Source organism: Dendrobium catenatum, unplaced genomic scaffold (genome assembly GCF_001605985.2).
Source record: "Dendrobium catenatum unplaced genomic scaffold, ASM160598v2 fragScaff_scaffold_1163, whole genome shotgun sequence".
In the NCBI taxonomy this organism is placed as follows: Eukaryota; Viridiplantae; Streptophyta; class Magnoliopsida; order Asparagales; family Orchidaceae; genus Dendrobium; species Dendrobium catenatum.
Genome location: NW_021319625.1, coordinates 1520986 through 1540105, shown reverse-complemented (window position 1 = coordinate 1540105; position 19120 = coordinate 1520986). Strand labels below are relative to the sequence as shown.

Here is a 19120-nt window from a genome sequence, read left to right as displayed (position 1 = left end):
CGGGACGGCACTGCTGTAATTCTTCCTACCCGGACCTAGGTCGACGGCGCAGGGTCTTTGATTTCAAACCATCTCACCAGGATCTAAGATTGACTGCGTGAGGTCTTCGAATTGTAAAACCATCCGCCCAGATCTAAGATCGATAGCGCGGGTCTTCAAATTTTAAAACCATCTGCCCGGATTAAAAATCAATGGCGCAGGTCTTCAATTTCAAACCGTCCCGGTCAGACCTAAGGTACGACAGCCGAGCTCTTCGACTCTTGCTTAAAATTCAATCTTTTTTAAAAAATATTATATCATTTTAATTATATTTGTATATAACAAATATATTATAATATAATATATAATAAATATATTATTATATATAATATAAGAGAGGAAGAGAGGAAGGAGGGGATCGGGTAGAGCTCAATCGAGCATGGTCGGAGGCGGAAGACACGCACGGGTGTCGGGTTCGGCCGACTGGAGTCGTGAGAAGGAGCCAAAGAAGCAATCGTGCAATCCCTACACCTCCTGCGAAGAGGGAAGTCGGGTAGCAAGGGAGGAGCCGAAGGATCGACATGTTCAATTTTTGTACCTCTTGCGAAGGAACGAAGTCGGACGACACCAAAGGAGCCGAAGAGCAAAGTCGAATGGCGATGGGGAGCCGGAGAAGCGATGCGTGCAACCTCCTTGCTTCCTGTAATGCGACGGGATCGAACTGCAATGACGAAGGGAGAAGATGAAAGGCCGACCCTAGACTCCTCTAAAAGCAACGAAGTCGGACAATAACGATGGAGTCGAAAGAGCGAAACGAACAAGCGTAAGTCCATTCTTGATCGTTCTCTCCCTCCATTTAAAAATGAATTTGTGGTTATCTCCTTTTCGAACGAAGAGTCGCTGCGTTTGGGGGCAAACCGCGCAAGGTGGGACCGGAGGAAGCTAGTATGTCGGTTGTTTTAAATTTTTTTTTTGTATTTCGTCTTTTTTTTTAATAGTCAACAGGATTGTAAAGTGATGCCCTCGCAACTTCATTAAGTGCATTATAACAAACAAATAGAATAGGAAGCCCCCTAAGAATCCGACCTTCAACACACAAACATAAAAGAAGGATTCAATGCTACATAATCAAGTTATATAAAAGAAGGATTCAATGCTTCATAATCAAATGAACTGATATATCCCATAATAATATTTTATGAAAATTCTTAACTAGAATCATATTTCTCACGTATGTGCTCATTTGAATACATCATGCATATCTTCTCAAACAAAAGCAATATGCATATACCAAAAAATACCTGAATTGGGTGGAGGTGACTGACCAAAGCATCTATATAAGGACTGTTTTGAAAGTCCCCCAATTCATGTTGTGGCATTCTAATGCTACTTCCTGTTCAAAGAAAAAAAAGAACTCATTAACTTTTTCTTAGTATGAATGACAAATACAGAAACAAAGTCTTTATAAACAAGGCTGCCCATCAAGGTTTAAATTTGATTATTTGGAGTTTTGTTATTTAGAGAATTTGAGAGGGTCGTAAGTTGATTTTAGTTCGTGGTTTTGACATTTAGGAGTTTTGACACTGGGTTAATGTTTTAGTTTGTTTTGTTTGCTAGTAGTTGTACCTACTAGTTTGACTAGTTGTTGTTGTAACACTAGTGTTCTTTTGCTATAGTAGTTTTCCTTTTTGTTTTTCGTAAATTACTTTACTTTTTTTTTACATCAGTGTACTAGTAATTTACTGCAATATTTTTTGCTTTAGCATTAAATTTAATATTATTTTAATTGTAATGCTAAATGAATTTAATTTATTTGTTGCAGGAGCTCGTACAGAAGAGACTTTGGAGAGCTCGGAGATTCTGCTATTCTGTATTCTGTTGGAGAGCTTCAGTTATTGTTGTAGGGAGCTTTATATAAAATTTGGAGAACAAAGTACTTTTGAATTGGAAAGTTTGAAAGTTATTATGTTTGGAGAGTTTGAAAACTTTTGGTTACGTTGGAGAGTCTTAGTATGTTGAGTTTGAAAGCTATGTTGTTTTAGTAGAGTTATTATTGGAGAGTTTGTTGTTTGTAAAGTTTGCTTGAATTTGTTGTTAGAGAGCTTGTGCATATATTAGATTAATGAAAATATTATTTTTCTTGCAACATGTCTACAAAGATGAATTTGCAAAGAAAAATTTTCATAAAAATGTGAGTTATTTTTCCAACAACCTTAATATATGTATGAAATCATTGTTGATAATTTTAAACTCTTTAGCTTAGAAGGCAAAGAGAGCAACTCTTTCAACTTGAGGTATTAAATTTAGCTCTATTTTCAAGTCATTTTACTTTCGACATGCAAGAAAATTTAGAGACTAGTGGAAAGGAAGTTATCCAAAATGTAGAAGAGTTTTCCCCTTCCAACTCAATTTTTTCCTAGATTTGAAATCAGATTGACATTGCTCATTCATAAAAAAAAATGATTTAAAAATATAATTTATAAAAAAAAATCTGATTTATTTAAAAAATCTGAACATACGCAATTTAATTGATTAAATCGGTAGATTAAATGCTCTCTAATTTAAAAAAAATTTAGAGATCTGCGTTTTCCAAAAATTCACTAAGTTCAGAATTTTTCAAGAAAATTTCGGTAGCCTCCCGGCGTCTCCTCCCCACCGAGGGAGAAATTGGGACGGCACTGCCATAATTCTTCCTACCCGGACCTAAGGTCGACGACGTAAGGTCTTCGATTTCAAGCCATCTCACCAGGATCTAAGATCAACTGCGTGAGGTCTTCAATTTGGAATCATCCGCCCAGATCTAAGATCGATGGCGCAGGTCTTCAAAATTTTAAAACCATCTGCCTGGATTAAAAATCAACGGCGCAGGTCTTCAATTTCAAACCATCCCAGTCGGACCTAAGGTACGACGGCCGGGGTCTTCGACATTTATTTACCAAATTTTTATTTCTCTCCATCTTTCATTTTCATTTTATTTTTATTTTATTATTTTGTTATATATATATATATATATATATATACAGAGAGGGAGAGGGAGTTCGGGAGAAGCCCGATCGGGCTAGGGGCCGGAGGCACGCACGGGCTCGGCGGGACTCGGACGGTGGTCGGCGGGGTCGGCGTTGGAGCAGGTGAGGTCGGCAGCGGGTTCGCAGCCTGGGGTCGGACAGGCGAGCACAGGAGGTTGGAGGTGGGTCGGTGTGGGCGGCCTTTGCGAACTAAAGCCAAACAGCGACAATGGAGCCGAAGGAGGGCGCGTGCAATCTCTTCACTTCCTGCGAAGAAACAAAGCCGAGCAACGACCTAAAGCGGAGATGTAATCTTTAACGGTCTTGCTCCCCTGGGTTAGTCTATTCCACTTATCTAGGAGCTTAAGGTAGTAGGAAGGTGGAAGGTATTTTCTCCTAAGTTCTTGTTTCATAGTTCTCCAATCTGTAATAGGATGTTCGCCTTGAGCCTCGCGCATATTCTTCAAATTGGTCCAGTATAAGTTGGCTCGACCAGTGAGTTTCATCTCAGCAAACCTAACCTTCTTAGCTTCCGAGATGTTGTACCACTTGAAATAACTATCCATGGATTTAAGTCAATCCAAGAAAACTTGAGGGTCAAGGGTTCCATCGTACGTCGGGGCATCAATTCTAATGTTTTTCAACAATTGAGCGTCGTTGTCTCTCCAAGGGTTCTCATTTGCCAAGGGGTCTTGATTTGGCCTAGGGTTGTGACGGTATTGCTCTCACTACAGTCCGTGATCGTTCTGTGTGACATCACCATAAGGTGAATGCGGCCTAGACGGAGTGTAAATAGTGAGGTTTCCTATGCGCTCTATGTTATCTAATCGATCACTCGTTTGTCGCCTAAAGTCTGCTAAGTCCGTCTGAGTGTTGCGGATTTGCTGCGTAACTGTTCCCAATTGGCCCACTATGAGGTCTAGAGTGGCTTGGATGTGTTCCGGATCCATGATTGGGTGTTAGAGGACACAAGGGAAGGTTAAGGATAGGCGGGCAGCAAGTGAACACTACCTAAAACTCTCCCAAACGGATGCTAATAGGTGCAGGAAATAAAGTGGACAGCAACTTCAGCAAAGGGTTAAGTAACCTAAGTGTTTTGAATGGATTGTAGAGTGTGGACAGCAACTTAACAATGGTCTTAGGTCACCTAAATGTCACTAAACGGTGCAGGAATTCTGGACAGCAAGGTTTTCTAGGGTGGCAAGTGACCTAGGTGATTGGGTGGGTGGCAAGTGACAAGGACAACACTTAGATGAAGTAAATATGCTTGTTTGCAATGAAAAGAACATGCAGGAAATTACTGGACAGCAAATTAAAACAACAAATAAACTATCTAAATGGTGCTATGCATGCAAATGACTAAGGACAAGATAAACTAGACTCTTAGGATGCATCTAGCACAAGCAAAGCATGCTAGCCATGCTCTGATACCAAAATGATGTGAAACAACATGCGATAAACAAGAATTGCAATTAAGATATTAATAGAAGTGATGAATTTTACTTTGCTACCAAATAACTCTTTGTTTGCTCAAGTTAGAGTTTAAGAATATGGCATTAAAAGATTAGGCAATAGCAATAGATTACATGTTGAGATTACAAGAACTTGCAAAATAATAACCAAAGTTTTAGGTAATGCAAATAGCCAATTATAACGAAGCCTCAAATTTAAAATCTAGATCCTTCACCTTGAAGTCCTTCACTCGCTCTTGGAAGTGGTGGTTAGCGGGAGAGGATCATAAGTAGACTCAGCGATATCACTAGTAGACAGGTGATACCGAGAGGACTTGTCGCCGGGGAAGAAGCCTCAAATTTAATTATTTGGGTAGGACTTATGACTTTCCTTATAAAGTTGTCTGATTATGTATAGGATTGCTAGGGTTGATGTATTCCATTTTAAAAAGTTTCCCTAACGCATGAGACTTACGACTTGACTTGGAAGTAGCCCATTGGTGAGTCTTACAACCTAACCCCTATAGACTAAGATGGCCGAATGAGGGGTCTAGAGTTGTATTATCACCTAAATATTTCTCTCAGAGGTTGGACTTACGATTTCTATTAGAAATGACTGGTGTTTTAATTGGGGGTTAGGACAATTTTTTACCTAAAACTTTTCCCTAAGGTCGGGCATACAATTTTCCTTTGAAAGTTGCCGGGTAGTGGTTCTTACAACCAAGTTCTTATAAACAAGGCTGCTCATATGTTTTGAGTTCGATCATGCATTTGTATAGATAGTATTTGCATGTGCAATATTTGGAGATTTATTCTGTACTTGTTTGAGTTGGTTTAAGTTTGTGATTTTGATACTTCAGAGTTTTGAAACTGGCTTTAGTGTTTTAATTATTCTATGCTCGTAGTCTTTTTCCTACTACAGTAGTCCACTAATATACCTATTTTTTTTAGCATTGTTGCTCTACTATTTTTTTCATACTTAGTTTTTCTTGCTTTTCAATAATTTTGTCTTACTAGTAGTAACTAGATTTATTTTCTCAACATTTAACTTCATTTATAATTGTGCTGACTTTTATCTGTTTATTTGCAGGTGTTCGTAGTAAGTAATTACAATAGCCATGGCATGCAATTACAAAGGATAGAGTCCAAAGATAGTTGCAAGAACTCATACAAGGACTTTGGAGAGCTTGCAGGGGGTTTGATGATTTCTGAGTTGTTTGCACATATTTTTGGGAGAGTTGAATTTGTTGTCAAGAGTAATAATTTGAGTTTAAATTGTTATTAGAGAGTTTGAGAGCTTTTGTTTTGGAGAGGTTGTACAGTTTATGAGGGTTTATTCAGATTTAGAGAGCTTGAGAGTTTTCGAGAGTTGGAAAGCAATGTTGTATTTATCAATTAGTGGAACTTGCCCAGGTGAAAAGATTTCACTAAATTTTGAGTGAATTACAAATATTGACCCGTCCTTTGATTTAGGAGCAGTCAAATTACAATAGTTTAGAGAATTAGGCCAAGGTCTGGCGACTGTCGGGTGGAAGTCCGACAACGTTCGGGTAGAAGTTCAACTAACGAGGAATGATCTGACAAAGTCCAAAGGCAGTCGACGGAGATCCGACGAAGGTCAGACTCATGTCCGGAGGTGATCAGCGGCCAGGCGGTGGCCCGACGATGGTCGTCTTAAGTCTAGCGGCGGTTAGTGGCCAGGCTGAAGTTCGACGGTGGTCGACGACCGAGCTGAAGTCCGACGACGATCGGCGGCCGGGTGGAGATCCGACGGTGGCCAGGTTAAAGTTCGATGATGGTCGGCGGCTGGGCGGTGATCCGACGGTGGCAGAGCCGAAGTCCGTTGGCGGTCAACGACCGAGCAGTGGTGCTCGAGATCTTGAAGCTTCAGAGCTCTCTAATCTCTAGCCAAAGGTCTCATTCATGTAGAGAGTGTGGGTCAATTTATATATTTTCATGAGTGGCACACCTCGTAAATATAGAAAAGATCCGAGGTAGATTTGGAGTGCTCCATCAGATGACCCGTATTGATTCCCCCGATCATAAAGCATTTATTGAACATTTGAATGTCTTAATGATACCAGAATTTGATGATCTTGGGCTCGTTGGATTCATCTCGTCGAGCCGCTCGATTTGACTATAAGCGTGTAACATTTGGAAATCTTTTGATAATCCAAATTGTAGTATGAACCTTCCAAAAATGCTTTGAGCCTTTGATTTGGACCCATTTGAGCTAGGATTGAGTCCAATTTGGTGTCGTTGGGCTCGTATTTTTTAGATTATCAATTCGACTATAAGTTTGCTGAAATCGAAGTTCGAATGATCCCAATTTTAATTTTGAAGGTTTCCAACTAGATTTTGCCTCGAGATTCGTGCTAGATCAAGATTATTTTTTGGTGACATATCAATTGTCCCCCAATTTTTGGACGTCGAATATTACAATGTTCAAAAATACTTGTGTAATTTCAATATTTTAAATGTCAAAATCACTTTTACGGGGTAAAATTACGTATGTGTATACATACAAATATATACATATATGATTACTAATTTAACTAACTAGTTAATTAATATTAATATTAAACTATCAATTCGAAATGATATAATTATATTCAAATCAATTGTTTTAATGCTAAGGCGTCCCCTGGAAGTGACGCGTTGTATGGCCTAAATACAGTGACAAGTGTGCAAGGACCACTGCACCGGCCCCCTGGTGCAGTTTTAAATAGGCAAGGATTCCCACATCAAGGATGGATGTGGGCAAAGAAGCTAGTCAATGAAACTAAAATTAGAATAGGAAATTAGAATATAGGCTCTCTTACAGAAAAATTAATGGAATTAATATATATTATGATTCATAGGAAGATAAATATTCTGTGCATTCAGGAAACTAAATAGGTTGGAGAGAAAGCTAAGGATATTAATAATTTAATATATAAACTTTGATATTCGGGTAGGAGTCGTACTAGAAATGGTATATGTGTGATTATAGATGAGACTTTAAAGGATAATATTATAAAAATTACCATAATTTGAGATAGAATTATAGCTTTAAAGATTGTTGTTGATGCTAAAATTGTTAATATTATAAGTACTTATGCTCCTCAACTAGGTTTGGAATGACTTACAGAATTTATATAAAAGATACCTCTTGAAGAAAGAGTTTTTATTAGAGGAGAATTAAATGAATATGTTGGTAGAGAGGTAGATGATTTTAAAAGCATCTATGGCTGCCATGGGTTTAGAACGATAATTGAATGTGGTAAGACTATATTAGATTTTTCATTAGCTTATAATTTCTTAATAACTAATACATTATTTAAGAAAAGAGATGAGCATCTTATCACTTATAAAAATAGATATAGTAAAATGCATATTGATTATTTTCTTATAAAAAAATTAGAACGTTTAGATTACAAAGATTAAAAAGTTATTTCGAGTGAAAATTTATGTACCAAATATCGATTATTAGTTTTGGACTTTCAGATAAAATAAAGTCGTTAAGACAAATAAGGTCGCTACATGTTGTCAATGTTCATTAAGACAAATAAGGTCGCTACATGTTGTTGCTAATAATATTGATGTTTGCAGTCACCAATAAGACTGAGACACACACGGTTGATGCTAAAGTTAGTGCTCGACATCACCAATAAAATTGACATCTATTGTGGCCAGTAAGATCGACCTTCATCGTCACCAACGATGTCAACACTTGTCAATGTTAATAAATAACACCAGTAATATCAATGCCCGCCAACACTAATTAAGTTAATATATCCCATTGATAACAATAATGATTCTTATCGACGCCTATAAGGTTATCACCTATTGTGGAGACCAATGCCAACAAGATAATTGCCCGCCAAAGTTAATAAGGCCAACATACACAATCCACATTAACATTGTGACCTGTATCATCAACAATGTTAGTGTTTTTGACACCACTAAGATTGACATATATCCTCACCAAATAACATTGATTTATGTGATCACAAATAAGGCCAATGAATGCATCCTACATCAATATAATGGTTGTTATTTTTAATGAGGATGAACCTCATCGTCATCGTAATAATAGGATTAACACTCATTATCGAAACAAATGTCAATACCAACATTGACACCATTGGTATCACCCTCCGTCGCCAAGAAGGCCAACTCTCATCATAGACATTAAGATCGATGTATGTTGTCGTGTAACAACATTGATGCTCTTTATTAACCCATTTTCAAAACCTAGCATCGCTATCAAGGCTAATGCTTATTTTCTTAGTTGTTGGTCTACCTTCTTGTATTGAAAACAACTAAGAAGATCAATAATAATCTCTCCATGAAAACTCCAATACCCCCAATACTTCTACTTAGGCTTTAAAAGTCATCTTCAATATTTTTTTGTGTTATATTATATCTGTCTTCTCTAATTAAGAGAAAGAAAATAATTAGTAACCTATGACTTGTAATTTAAAATTATATTAGCTAGATTATGACCCATAGTTTTTTCTCATTTCTATATTTTCCATATAAAAATCTAGACTGAAGTCAATTTATCTTATATGTGTGCGCGTGAACATTTACATAATGCCAAAATGATAAATTCTCCTTTCTGTAAGTCTTCTCACATGCAATACTAACTAAATTTCTTGAATGTCTTTTAACATAATTTATATTATAATAAAAAATTTCTTATACTTTTAGTCACTCAAGATAAATGAGAATTAAAAGATATAAATAATTAAAATATCGGCTAATGCTATAAGAAAATTATTTACCATCACAATTAAGAGGCCATTTGGGACAGCTTTCTCCCTGCTTTACTTTTCACAAAATAACCATAATTTCATTTGACTACTATTTTTCAAGATTTTTACAAATTTTTTATGCTCGAGTGGTGCACCTGGTGCACCGAGATTCTTAGGGCCTCACAGCTCTCTTGAATCTCAAGATAGAGTGTTTAGGCTTTAGCTTCTTAAGTTCCCCTCTCATGTAGAGAGTATGGACCTATTTATTGATTTTTTAGAGTGGCATAACACTATCATATGACCCATATTAATTCCCTTGATCATAAAGCGTTAGTTCAATATTTTTCTTACGCTCATTGGATTTGTCTCATCGAACAGTTCAATTCGACTATAATCATATCAAAATTGAGGCTATCAGATTTCATCTGATCACCCAATTAATAAGCCTTGTGAGAACCCACCTAGTGAGATCCCCAGCCTACCTCCACTCCCCGACTTACCCCACTTACCCATCGCGGAGAAGGTCGAAGTTATACTTGACGATGAAATCATTTCCACGAAGGAAGGTGGACGCCAAAGGTACTTGGTTCGCTGGAAAGGAAAGTCAGTGACAGAGGACACATGGATTGATCGAGAGGAGTTACAGAGTTTGGATCTAGATCTCCTAGAGATGTACGAGAGCTCCAGAGATTTTTACTCGGCGGGGTCGAGCTTTCTCCCACCTGGGGAGAATGATGAGGACATCGATCAGAGGTTCAAACATGTGTATCGCCGGAAGCATCGCAGATCGACGGCCACGATTCAGAGTTTATATTTTTAAATATTTATGCATTCTATTTTCTTTGAGTCTTCCTATTGTACCCCTATTATGAGTCGAGTCATGTTGTAGCCCTAAGGGCAATTTAGTCTTTGTTTCTTCTTTTATGTTGAGACCTATATATAGGTCATTTCTATTGTAATGAGGATGATGAATTTTGAGTAAAATTTTTTTATTATCTTCTTCTTTATCTTGTGTGTGCACTAGAGAGGAGAGAGAGAGAGAGCTCGAGGTAAGGGCGAGCGCAATACCCATCTGTCATCGGAAGAGTCCGTGACTCGTGGCCTTCCCCCGTCATCTCCGTTCTTCTTTGTTTCCCCCAACCGCCGGCCCTAGCTCTCCCCTGAGCCGCAGGACACACTTCACTCCTTTCATCCCTTACAATATTCCACCTCCTAGCTTCCCAATTCAAATCCTACCATCATCAAGATTCACCTCAACCCGACGGCGAAGTCTTTCCCCTTCTTTGGCCGCCGGCCACCTTCATGATCCAAGTCATTATGATGAATCCAAACCTCATAATGGCTCCCTAATTTGGGTTCTTGCAATAAAGGGAGAATTTAGTTATTTGGATTTTCAAATTTTGAAATTCAAAATTTGACATTCAAAACTTTCCATATTCGCAAAAGTCCAAATAAGGAAAGTTTTGAAATTGAATCTTATTCAAATTTCATGAAGAGTGGATTTATTAATTTTCCCTCCTGCTTGGCCTCAACTCATTTGGAAAGCAATTAACCACTCCCTAATCCCCTCCCTCTCCATTGATGCCGCCGGCCATACAAAGGGGAAACTCCCTCTTGGCTTCCAAATGAAACTCCTGCACTCATTAATGGGATTTTCAAATTTCAATTTGATTCCCTCCAAAGTGTTCAAAATCTGAAATTAATTTCAGATTTGCAACAAGCCTCTTTCTCCCCCCATCTAACCTAATTCCCTCACCCCAAGCCACCCGTCACCCCCCCTCTCTCTCTACCTTGGCCGATCTCCTTGCTCCCTCCCTTGGAAGTTTTGAAGCCAAAATAAGAAGACGACATCCTCTCATCTCCATTTCAATGACTTATGGCCGATCCCGAAGTTGATAGCGAATTCGTACTCGACGCCTACGGAGACATCCACATCGTTCGCTCACCATTCTTCGACGTCGGGTTTGGTTTTGAAAACACCGTTGAATATTACTTGAACCGAATCCTCCCCGCCCTCATGGACATCATCGACGATCAATTCTCGGACTACGAGTGGACCATCAACGGCCGTCCACCTGTGCCACCTCCACCACCGTCGACCTTTCCGTGGATTAAGACCATTGGCATTGCGACCGTCCTCGTGGCTTCGTTGGGTGTGCTGAAGACCTTTCTCTGCTAAGTCGTATCTTTAGCACGAGTGAGCATGGAACTCGTTGTGAACTTTCTAAATATTAACCGTGGGATTCTTATTACAACATATTTGTTTTCACTGTGATAATTTCTGATCTATCTTAAATTGTCCTAACTTCTAGCTTCGTAATTGCTTATCATAACAAAATTGACGATTGAGGGTCCTTTAATCTTGCCTGACGAAACATCAATCTTGAAAGTAGCAAGATCTTTTTTCTTTAAATATTTCTTGTGCAATTCTTGTATGTTTCACATCATATTAAGCTTTAAACAAGAGGCTCGTTTAAATTAGCGAATGAGCCTTATTGAGCTATTGATGAACACGCCTTATCGAGCTATTAACGAATGACACTTATTGAGATTTTCATTAGCTTAATAATTGAACTTTGTTTAGATTTCTAACAAACACTTGTATTGAGCATCTTAAAGAACATAGCTGTCAGGCTTTGTTGAGCCTATAAACTAGCTAGCTTATTGAGCTTTCTCCAGCTCATAAACAAGTAGCTTTGTCAAGCTCATAAATGATACTTTTAATGAATGATCTTCTTCACGAACACAAAATGAAACAATATATCAAACATGAAAAGTATATTTTGATCATGAACAAACTCAATCTATAATGAGACTTAATCAATATTTATATCGAACAATAATCTAGCTTTTTCATGAGCTCCGTATCAAACAAGAATAGAGTTTCTTAATGAGCTTCTTATCGAGCTTCGTATCAAGCATGTTCGTGAGCTTCAACGATGTTGTTCGTGAACATAAACGAGTTAAACAGAGTTAATCAAACTTATTTGATTATTTAATCAAACGATCATGAACGAGCTATAATCGAACGTAGCACGAGTAGTTTGTCAAATGCTCAAGCTCATTTGAATCCCTAATAATTGTTATAGATTTTTTTTTTAATTTTTCTAAATATTTATTGCTAATATCTTTTAAATGTAGTATACATGATATAAAAAGTAAAAATAATTACAAATAATAATTTTACGTAAATAAATTTAAATTTTCAATATTTATTTGATTAGGGATTATGTTACAATTTCTTAATCCCCCCTTTAAAATATTTAATTTAAAGATAAGATAATATATATATATATATATATATATATTAACCACTAAAGATAAGATAAAATATATGCTTAATTAACTAAATAGGTTGGGTCAGATGACTGGGTTCGGGTAGAGGGATGAATAAGTTCGGCTAGGGCAAAGATGGGAATTGGCGAGCAAGAAGAGGTCTTGGGTGAGAAGTCGGTCTATTCAAGTGGGGATGAGGCGTGAGAGCAGAGATGATATTTGGATCGATTTAGGGCCGGATGGACCGACTGGATCGACGGCTAGGTAGGAGAAATCTCCCTCCCTCTCTCTCTCTCTTCATTCTAGACTGACGGCTTGCGTACAAGGTAGGGGTGGAGAGGGGTCGGGTGTGGCTTGAGGCAGGTGAGAAGCTTGGAGGATTCATGTAGTTGAAGTGCTCGGTAGAAGGTGGAGATCGGACAAGGTAGATGCTAGGTCGGCTTTGGTCGTCAGTTGGAGTGCAGCTACAGGTCTGAAGAGCTATTGGTTTGAAAAGGAGATCGGATGTGATTGCTGGAGGGAGGTCGGGTAGAGGAGTCGTGAGGCTTAAAGAGGTGGAGTCGGATGGGTTGGGTGATTTGCGAATGGCAGAGGGAGACAGATGGGTAGAGAGGCGGAGGTCTTACGAAGGCTCAAGACTGAAAGGAGAAATGAACGAAGGCCTCGCCTGCCTTTTATTAATGCGAATGGGAGGAGCAGCTGCGCACGTGAGAAATGGGACATGAATTCGACGCCGTTTTGCATAACTGTGACATAATTACTGTAGCAGAAGGCGAGATTCGAGCAAAATTTGCGAGATGGGAAGCCGGCTTCACAATTTTTATATTTGATTTTCTTTTGCTTTGTTTCAGAGGTCAACACATACTCAGCGATCTCAATATAAGTGAACCATTGAGGAGAGTGGTAAGCTGATTTCATTTCCAAATAAGTAAGAGCGGTGGTTTCTGAAAGTTGAAAGTCCTTACTTCTCTTGTGAGTTGAAATTTACATACCAGAAATCGAAACTAACTCCACCGGCGGCATCGGCCTCTCCATCTCGCTTTTGTCCCCCTCACTGCCGGCATCGGGATGGCATGATTCGGCATCGGGATGGGTGGATTCGGCATCGGGATGGTGGATTTAGCATCGCTGCCGCTTGCCCCCGGAACAAAATTTATTTGTAAGAGAAATTTTGAAGTTCGTTTGTATGAAAATTAGGGAGCGGTACTGAGCGTGTACCTAGTTGTACCGAGCTGTACCGAGTGGTACAAAGCATGTAACTAGCGGTACCGAGCATTTACATAGCGGTACCGAGCGGTATCATGCATGTACTTAACAATACCGAGCGTGTACCTAGTTGTACCGAGCTGTACCGAGTGATACAAAACATGTATCGAGCGGTACTGAGCGGTATCATGCATGTACTTAGCGATACCGAGGGTGTACCTAGCGGTACTGAGCGTGTACCTAGTTGTACCGAGCTGTACAGAGCATGTATCTAGCGGTACCGAGCGGTATAAAAATATTCATAAGTATGCCAAAATTTAAAAACAATTTGGCGCGCTATTTTGCGTCGTGCGTAATGCGCCATGACTCACATGTGGCGCAAATAGCGCGCGCTATTTTAAACACATGCGCCTCGCCATGAACATGGCGCCGTAGGTGCGCCGCGCCGCACCGTGCGCCATGGCGCGCGCTATTTTGCGCCATTGACAGCTATGTTCACGAGTTCAAAATCGAACTTCTTATCGAGCTTAATGTCGAGCTTGTTCACGAACTTCAAATGATGTTATTCGCGAACATAAATGAGCCAAACGCATTAGTGTTCAAGTTTGTTTATTTAAGAATTGAGTATTTAAAATATTGTTCAAGTTTGTTTGTTTAGTCAATTAAACGATCGCAAACAAGCTTTAATCGAACCGAACAACGAGTAGCTCATCGAACGTTTGGTTCACTTGCAGCCTTAGGGCTGGCTAATTCGGCGTGGATGATCGTCGAATGAAGATATACGAAGACGAAGTTTCGGGAGAATGAGTTGGCTAGGGCACGAAAGGATGAGATCGCCAGATTTATGAGTGGTCGTGCTTAGCCGGCGGTTTACAAACCGTTGCTACAAAATATTGGGGTAACTTCAACTTTTTTATGGTGAATTTACTAGTGGTTAAAACCGTTATCTATATCTATCTATAGCGGTTGTTTGAAAACCACGGCTATAAAATGTAGCAAAAACATTAACTTTTTGATAGCGTGGGATGAACCTTCCTCAAAAGACTTATCATCATCCACCTTGCTATAATGTGAAAAGAAGCAAATTCAGTAAATGGAAGAAGTCAAAAGTTAGGACAATAACAAGGTTTCTCAATAACCCTACTCATTCAAGGAAAAGAACTGCAAAATAAATGATATGGATAACAAGGAAAAAATGTTCGGGAAATTTTATTTGCTTTGCTAAGGTGCAAGGACTGTAAGTGATGCCCTCCCAACTCCATTAAATGCGTTATAACAAACAAATAGCATAGGAAGCCCCCTAAGAATCCCATCTCCAGCACACAAACATAAAAGAAGGATTCAATGCTCCATAATCAAATGAACTGATATATCCCATAATAATATTTTATGAAAATTCTTAACTAGAATCATATTTCTCATGTATGTGCTCATATGAATACACCATGCATATCTTCTCAAACAAAATAAATATGCATATGCCAAAAATACCTGAATTTGGTGGAGGTGATTGACCAAAGCATCTATAAGGACTGTTTTGAAAGTCCCCCAATTAATGTTTTGGCATTCTAATGCAACTTACTGTTCAAAGAAAAAAAGAACTCATTAACTTTTTCCTAGTATGAATAACAAATACAGAAACAAAGTTATCCAAAAAATCAAACATTTGGTATTTTTGGGAGTTCACCAATTTCAGAAAGTTGACAATTTCCCATGTTGTATCTATATCTTAAAAAAAAAAAAAGTTAGTTATGCTCAAATCTATCGAGTGTAAAAGATAAAGAATTAAAAAAATATCAAATTTGAATGTGAATAGAAATTCTACCTCTTTAGTCCAGGCAATAACAAGCTGATAAATTGAGAGAAGATTGTTAATTAATGTATCCTAAATCAAGTAAGTTAAATGCATTAGAACATTAAGGAAGCTTAATAAAAACTTAATGCCCAAGAGTAATGAAAACTTAATATAACTTGTGTTTGGAAAATAGATGGGTGCATCTACTCAGACAACCACCATACCATCATATGCATATGCTTCAGGATATTGTAAAATGCTTCTGTAAATTGCTGTTCCAGGTAGTCGCCGTAACATAGCTGCAGAATTCAACCTAAATTAAATTACCAGCTAAAGTATGAAGAAGAAGATTTCGAATGATGATGCTCAACGGTAGAAATGTATTCACCTAAAAGGATCAGACAATTTACAAAAATGAATGAGAAAATAATTAGTACTCTTAAATTATATCTGTTAATGAAGAATATTTCGATTTAGCATATTATAAACCACAGGGAAGAAATTTGATTTTAAAAAGAGGCTTAGATTTTTTTATTTGAAGTAGATTTAAGCATAAACATGTTTTGATTCATTCCAGCATATGCAAGTAATTATGACTAGATCATCATACAATTAAAAATAAAATAAAATTATTATATCCTATGTCCTCATGGAGTTATATCAGTACTGAATAGCAGCAAGAAAATGCAACTCACCTTGATATGTTGGTTGGGAGCTTTGACTATCAACCAAGAGGTTTGGGCTGAAAGGTTGTGAATGTGATGTGCATGTGAGTTTACCTTACTTGACTCCAAAGTCTAAAAAAAAATAGCAGTTGGAACTTGTTTAGCGCAGTATAAGACAGGATAACATTTTCAAAGAAAATCAATAAAGTTCACCTATTGATGGACCAAATAATTTTTTTAAGCGGAAGAGAAAGGGAATGTAGGCATGGTAAAGGGTCGATAACTGAGCCATCTAAAATGAATATACTGAAGACGAATTTACCAGCAGCTAATATACTTTTTGAGGTGATCCATTCGAATCATTAAACTCACCCACATGTGGATTTGCCAACTAATGAATGACAAATGCAAGAAAGAAGGCCGCCAACAAACAAATAAAGCCTTGGTCTTAAAGAACCAGGTATGGCCCATTAAGCAAGAACATATAGATTAAAACTTTAAAAGTCATTTTCATATTTAAAAACATGAAAAACCATGTAATTTTTTTTATAAGAGTCTAGACAAATTAAATTTCAAATAGAATAGCTACAGAAAGTTAGTATTATTGAACATCAGCATAATAATTTTTTCATTGTAACTTAATTACATTAAACCTACCTTTGCATTGACTTCAGAAAAAAATTGCATTGACTTCATAGACTCATCAAATTTTGCTCAAATTCACACTGGATGAGCAACCGTTGATGCAAGTAAATATAAAAAAAGAAAATGTCATAAAGAAGTTAAATAATCAGATGAAGCATGCAAGGTATTTTTGGTTACAGTAAGGAACGGAGCAATGCCACCAAGTGGTGTATAAGCTACTTACAATACAACGACGAACAAAGATCAAATTAGTAGACTGAAAGAAAATTATAAAAATAAAATGGTAGCCCACAAACATGCAGAATATGCTGATGAGAAAACAGGGACTTACTTGTGTGTTCTTACCAGGCCCATCACAGAAGATACCACAATTGCAACCTTACCTAATGGTGGTAAATGCGCTGAAACTAGCAAAAGGGATTGTGCTTGCTCCCTTACTTGCAGCTTTTCCCACAGTTGAAGTTTCATAAAGTTTCCATAGCCTCAATGTTTCATCCCCAGCTGCTGATGCCACTCTACATCCATCAGGGCTTTGAGTCGTGAACAGCACTCGAGAAAAATGACCATTGAGTTCAACTATCTTCTCCATAGATGGATACCTCCACAATACCAAATTGTTGTCAGGTAGACCATGAGAGCTCAACAGCTCACGCTCATTTTTACTCCATATAAGTCCAGAAACCTGTGAGTTAGTATCAACTGAACTGAGACGATTCCCTGTGTCTGTGTTCCAAAATCTGATGCATCCGTCACTCTCACCACCTCCAGAGGCAAGTAAATTTCTCTGGAAAGGACACCACGCAAGAGCTTTAACTGCACCCGTATGCTCCTCAAACCGATGGAGCCATGGACTTCGATTTGAAGTTGTGGTGGAGGCAGCCATGGAGCAGTCCCACACATGAACAAGATTGTCATTGCCTCCGCTGGCTAACTTGTTTGCAGAGCCCGACCATTTTAGCCCACAGACCTCCATATGATGCCCTGTATATTTCTGGACAATGTGGGATCTAATTCTCACGTCATTGTTTACAATATTGCCATCCATTCCACCTGTTGTGAGGATACCTCCATTCCAAGCAAGAGATCCTACTCTGGACTGATGAATACCTTCTAGAGTTCTCAATGGACGATTCAAGGTAACGTCCCACAACTGAACGTAAGAATTGGACAACCCAAGGGCAATGTGCTTCCCATCCGGAGCCCAAGAGACGCTGCTTACAGGACTAACATGATCACTAAATGTCACCAATTTAGACGTTGATCCGTTAGAAGCATCCCACAAGTAAACTGAGTTCCGGAGGGCAACAGCAATGATATTTCTTTTTCCCCAATCAAGCAGATTTAGATAAAAATCACTCTCAATATTAGGCGCACCAAGTACCTTCTCAGCAGATTGAGGAATATACCTCTTGTTCTTTAAAGGCCTTTTATGATTGGAAGAAGAATCAAAGAAAATTTCTGGGAATATCTCTTCAGACGGTGCCGAAGGCTTGCTATTGAATTCGAGTATCCGAGTTCGATTTTGCAAAAGAACGCGGTCAAGAATCTCCCTGTAAGCCCCTTTTCCTTTTCCTGACGATGATATTCCTGAATTGTTCTCCTTCTCCTTTCTTGGAGCCGCCATTAACAGATAATGGGCGATGTCCAGGTTCATTGCGGATCTATTCGGAATAAATCTATCGCCACCACCTTGCCGCGAAGAGGAAAACTTGGAAGAGAAACGGCCTAAATGGCGATATTGCGCTCTGGCATCCATCATAAAAAGATTAAGCAAAAGAAATAATAAAATTAATTCTGTATACAAAAAGAAATAAGAATTTTGAACGTTTAAGATCGAGAAGCAGGTTGATGGCAGCTGAATAGGGTTTGTATTAGGGAACTCCGTTAGCCGTTCACAAAACCGAAGATTCGGAACCCAAAATAGATTTCTCAGAGACAATCCGTAAGCTTGCCGGAAGATTTGGAAGGATTCGCAGAGGCTAGTGAAAGCACGCGTTGTGCTTTCAGTGAAGAAGAAGAAGAAGATGAAAGAGTTTCTACAACAGTAGAATAATTTCTCCTTTTATAAGGGTTTTATTCTTAATTTTAGAAAAAAAAAAAATTCAGTGACATATTTTTGGAAAGATTGCCAAATACGTTGCAAATTCAAAATTCAGAAGATATTAAAAAAAAATTAAATTTTAGTTTCATTTTATTGCGTTAATTTTAAGATGCTTTAAATTTAAAGGATCAAGTGGCCCTTGTGGGTCACCTTCATATTTTTATTTTTTTTAGGTTTTTTCTATTTTATTTTATTTAGTTTTTAAATTTAAAATAAAATATTTTTGATAATTTTGAAATAAAATATTTTTTTTTTTTT

The 19120-nt window shown here is 38.0% G+C and overlaps 1 protein-coding gene across 5 annotated transcripts; it reads right to left on the bottom strand.

The window, feature by feature from the left end:
- Positions 1-1125: 1125 nt before the first annotated feature.
- On the bottom strand, positions 1126-18719 carry LOC110101646 (cell division cycle 20.1, cofactor of APC complex). Of its 5 annotated transcripts, XM_028698868.1 has the most exons (8): positions 18587-18719; positions 17093-18506; positions 16147-16248; positions 15676-15750; positions 15482-15541; positions 15344-15378; positions 15148-15237; positions 1127-1372 (listed from the first exon to the last, which is right to left on the bottom strand). In XM_028698868.1, the coding sequence occupies exon 2, from the start codon at positions 18413-18415 to the stop codon at positions 17141-17143; it is 1275 nt and encodes a 424-aa protein (XP_028554701.1). In that variant the 5' UTR covers positions 18416-18506; positions 18587-18719; the 3' UTR covers positions 1127-1372; positions 15148-15237; positions 15344-15378; positions 15482-15541; positions 15676-15750; positions 16147-16248; positions 17093-17140. The 5 variants fall into 5 exon arrangements, with proteins under 5 accessions (XP_028554698.1, XP_028554699.1, XP_028554700.1 ...); XM_028698865.1 differs by lacking the exon at positions 18587-18719 and having other exon boundaries at positions 1126-1372; positions 15344-15384; positions 17093-18546; XM_028698866.1 differs by lacking the exon at positions 18587-18719 and having other exon boundaries at positions 1126-1372; positions 15321-15378; positions 17093-18546.
- Positions 18720-19120: the final 401 nt, after the last annotated feature.

Excerpts from the sequence above, each read along its gene's own strand:
- LOC110101646 (XM_028698865.1), bottom strand. The coding sequence starts at position 18,520 with ATGATGGATGCCAGAGCGCAATATCGCCATTTAGGCCGTTTCTCTTCC.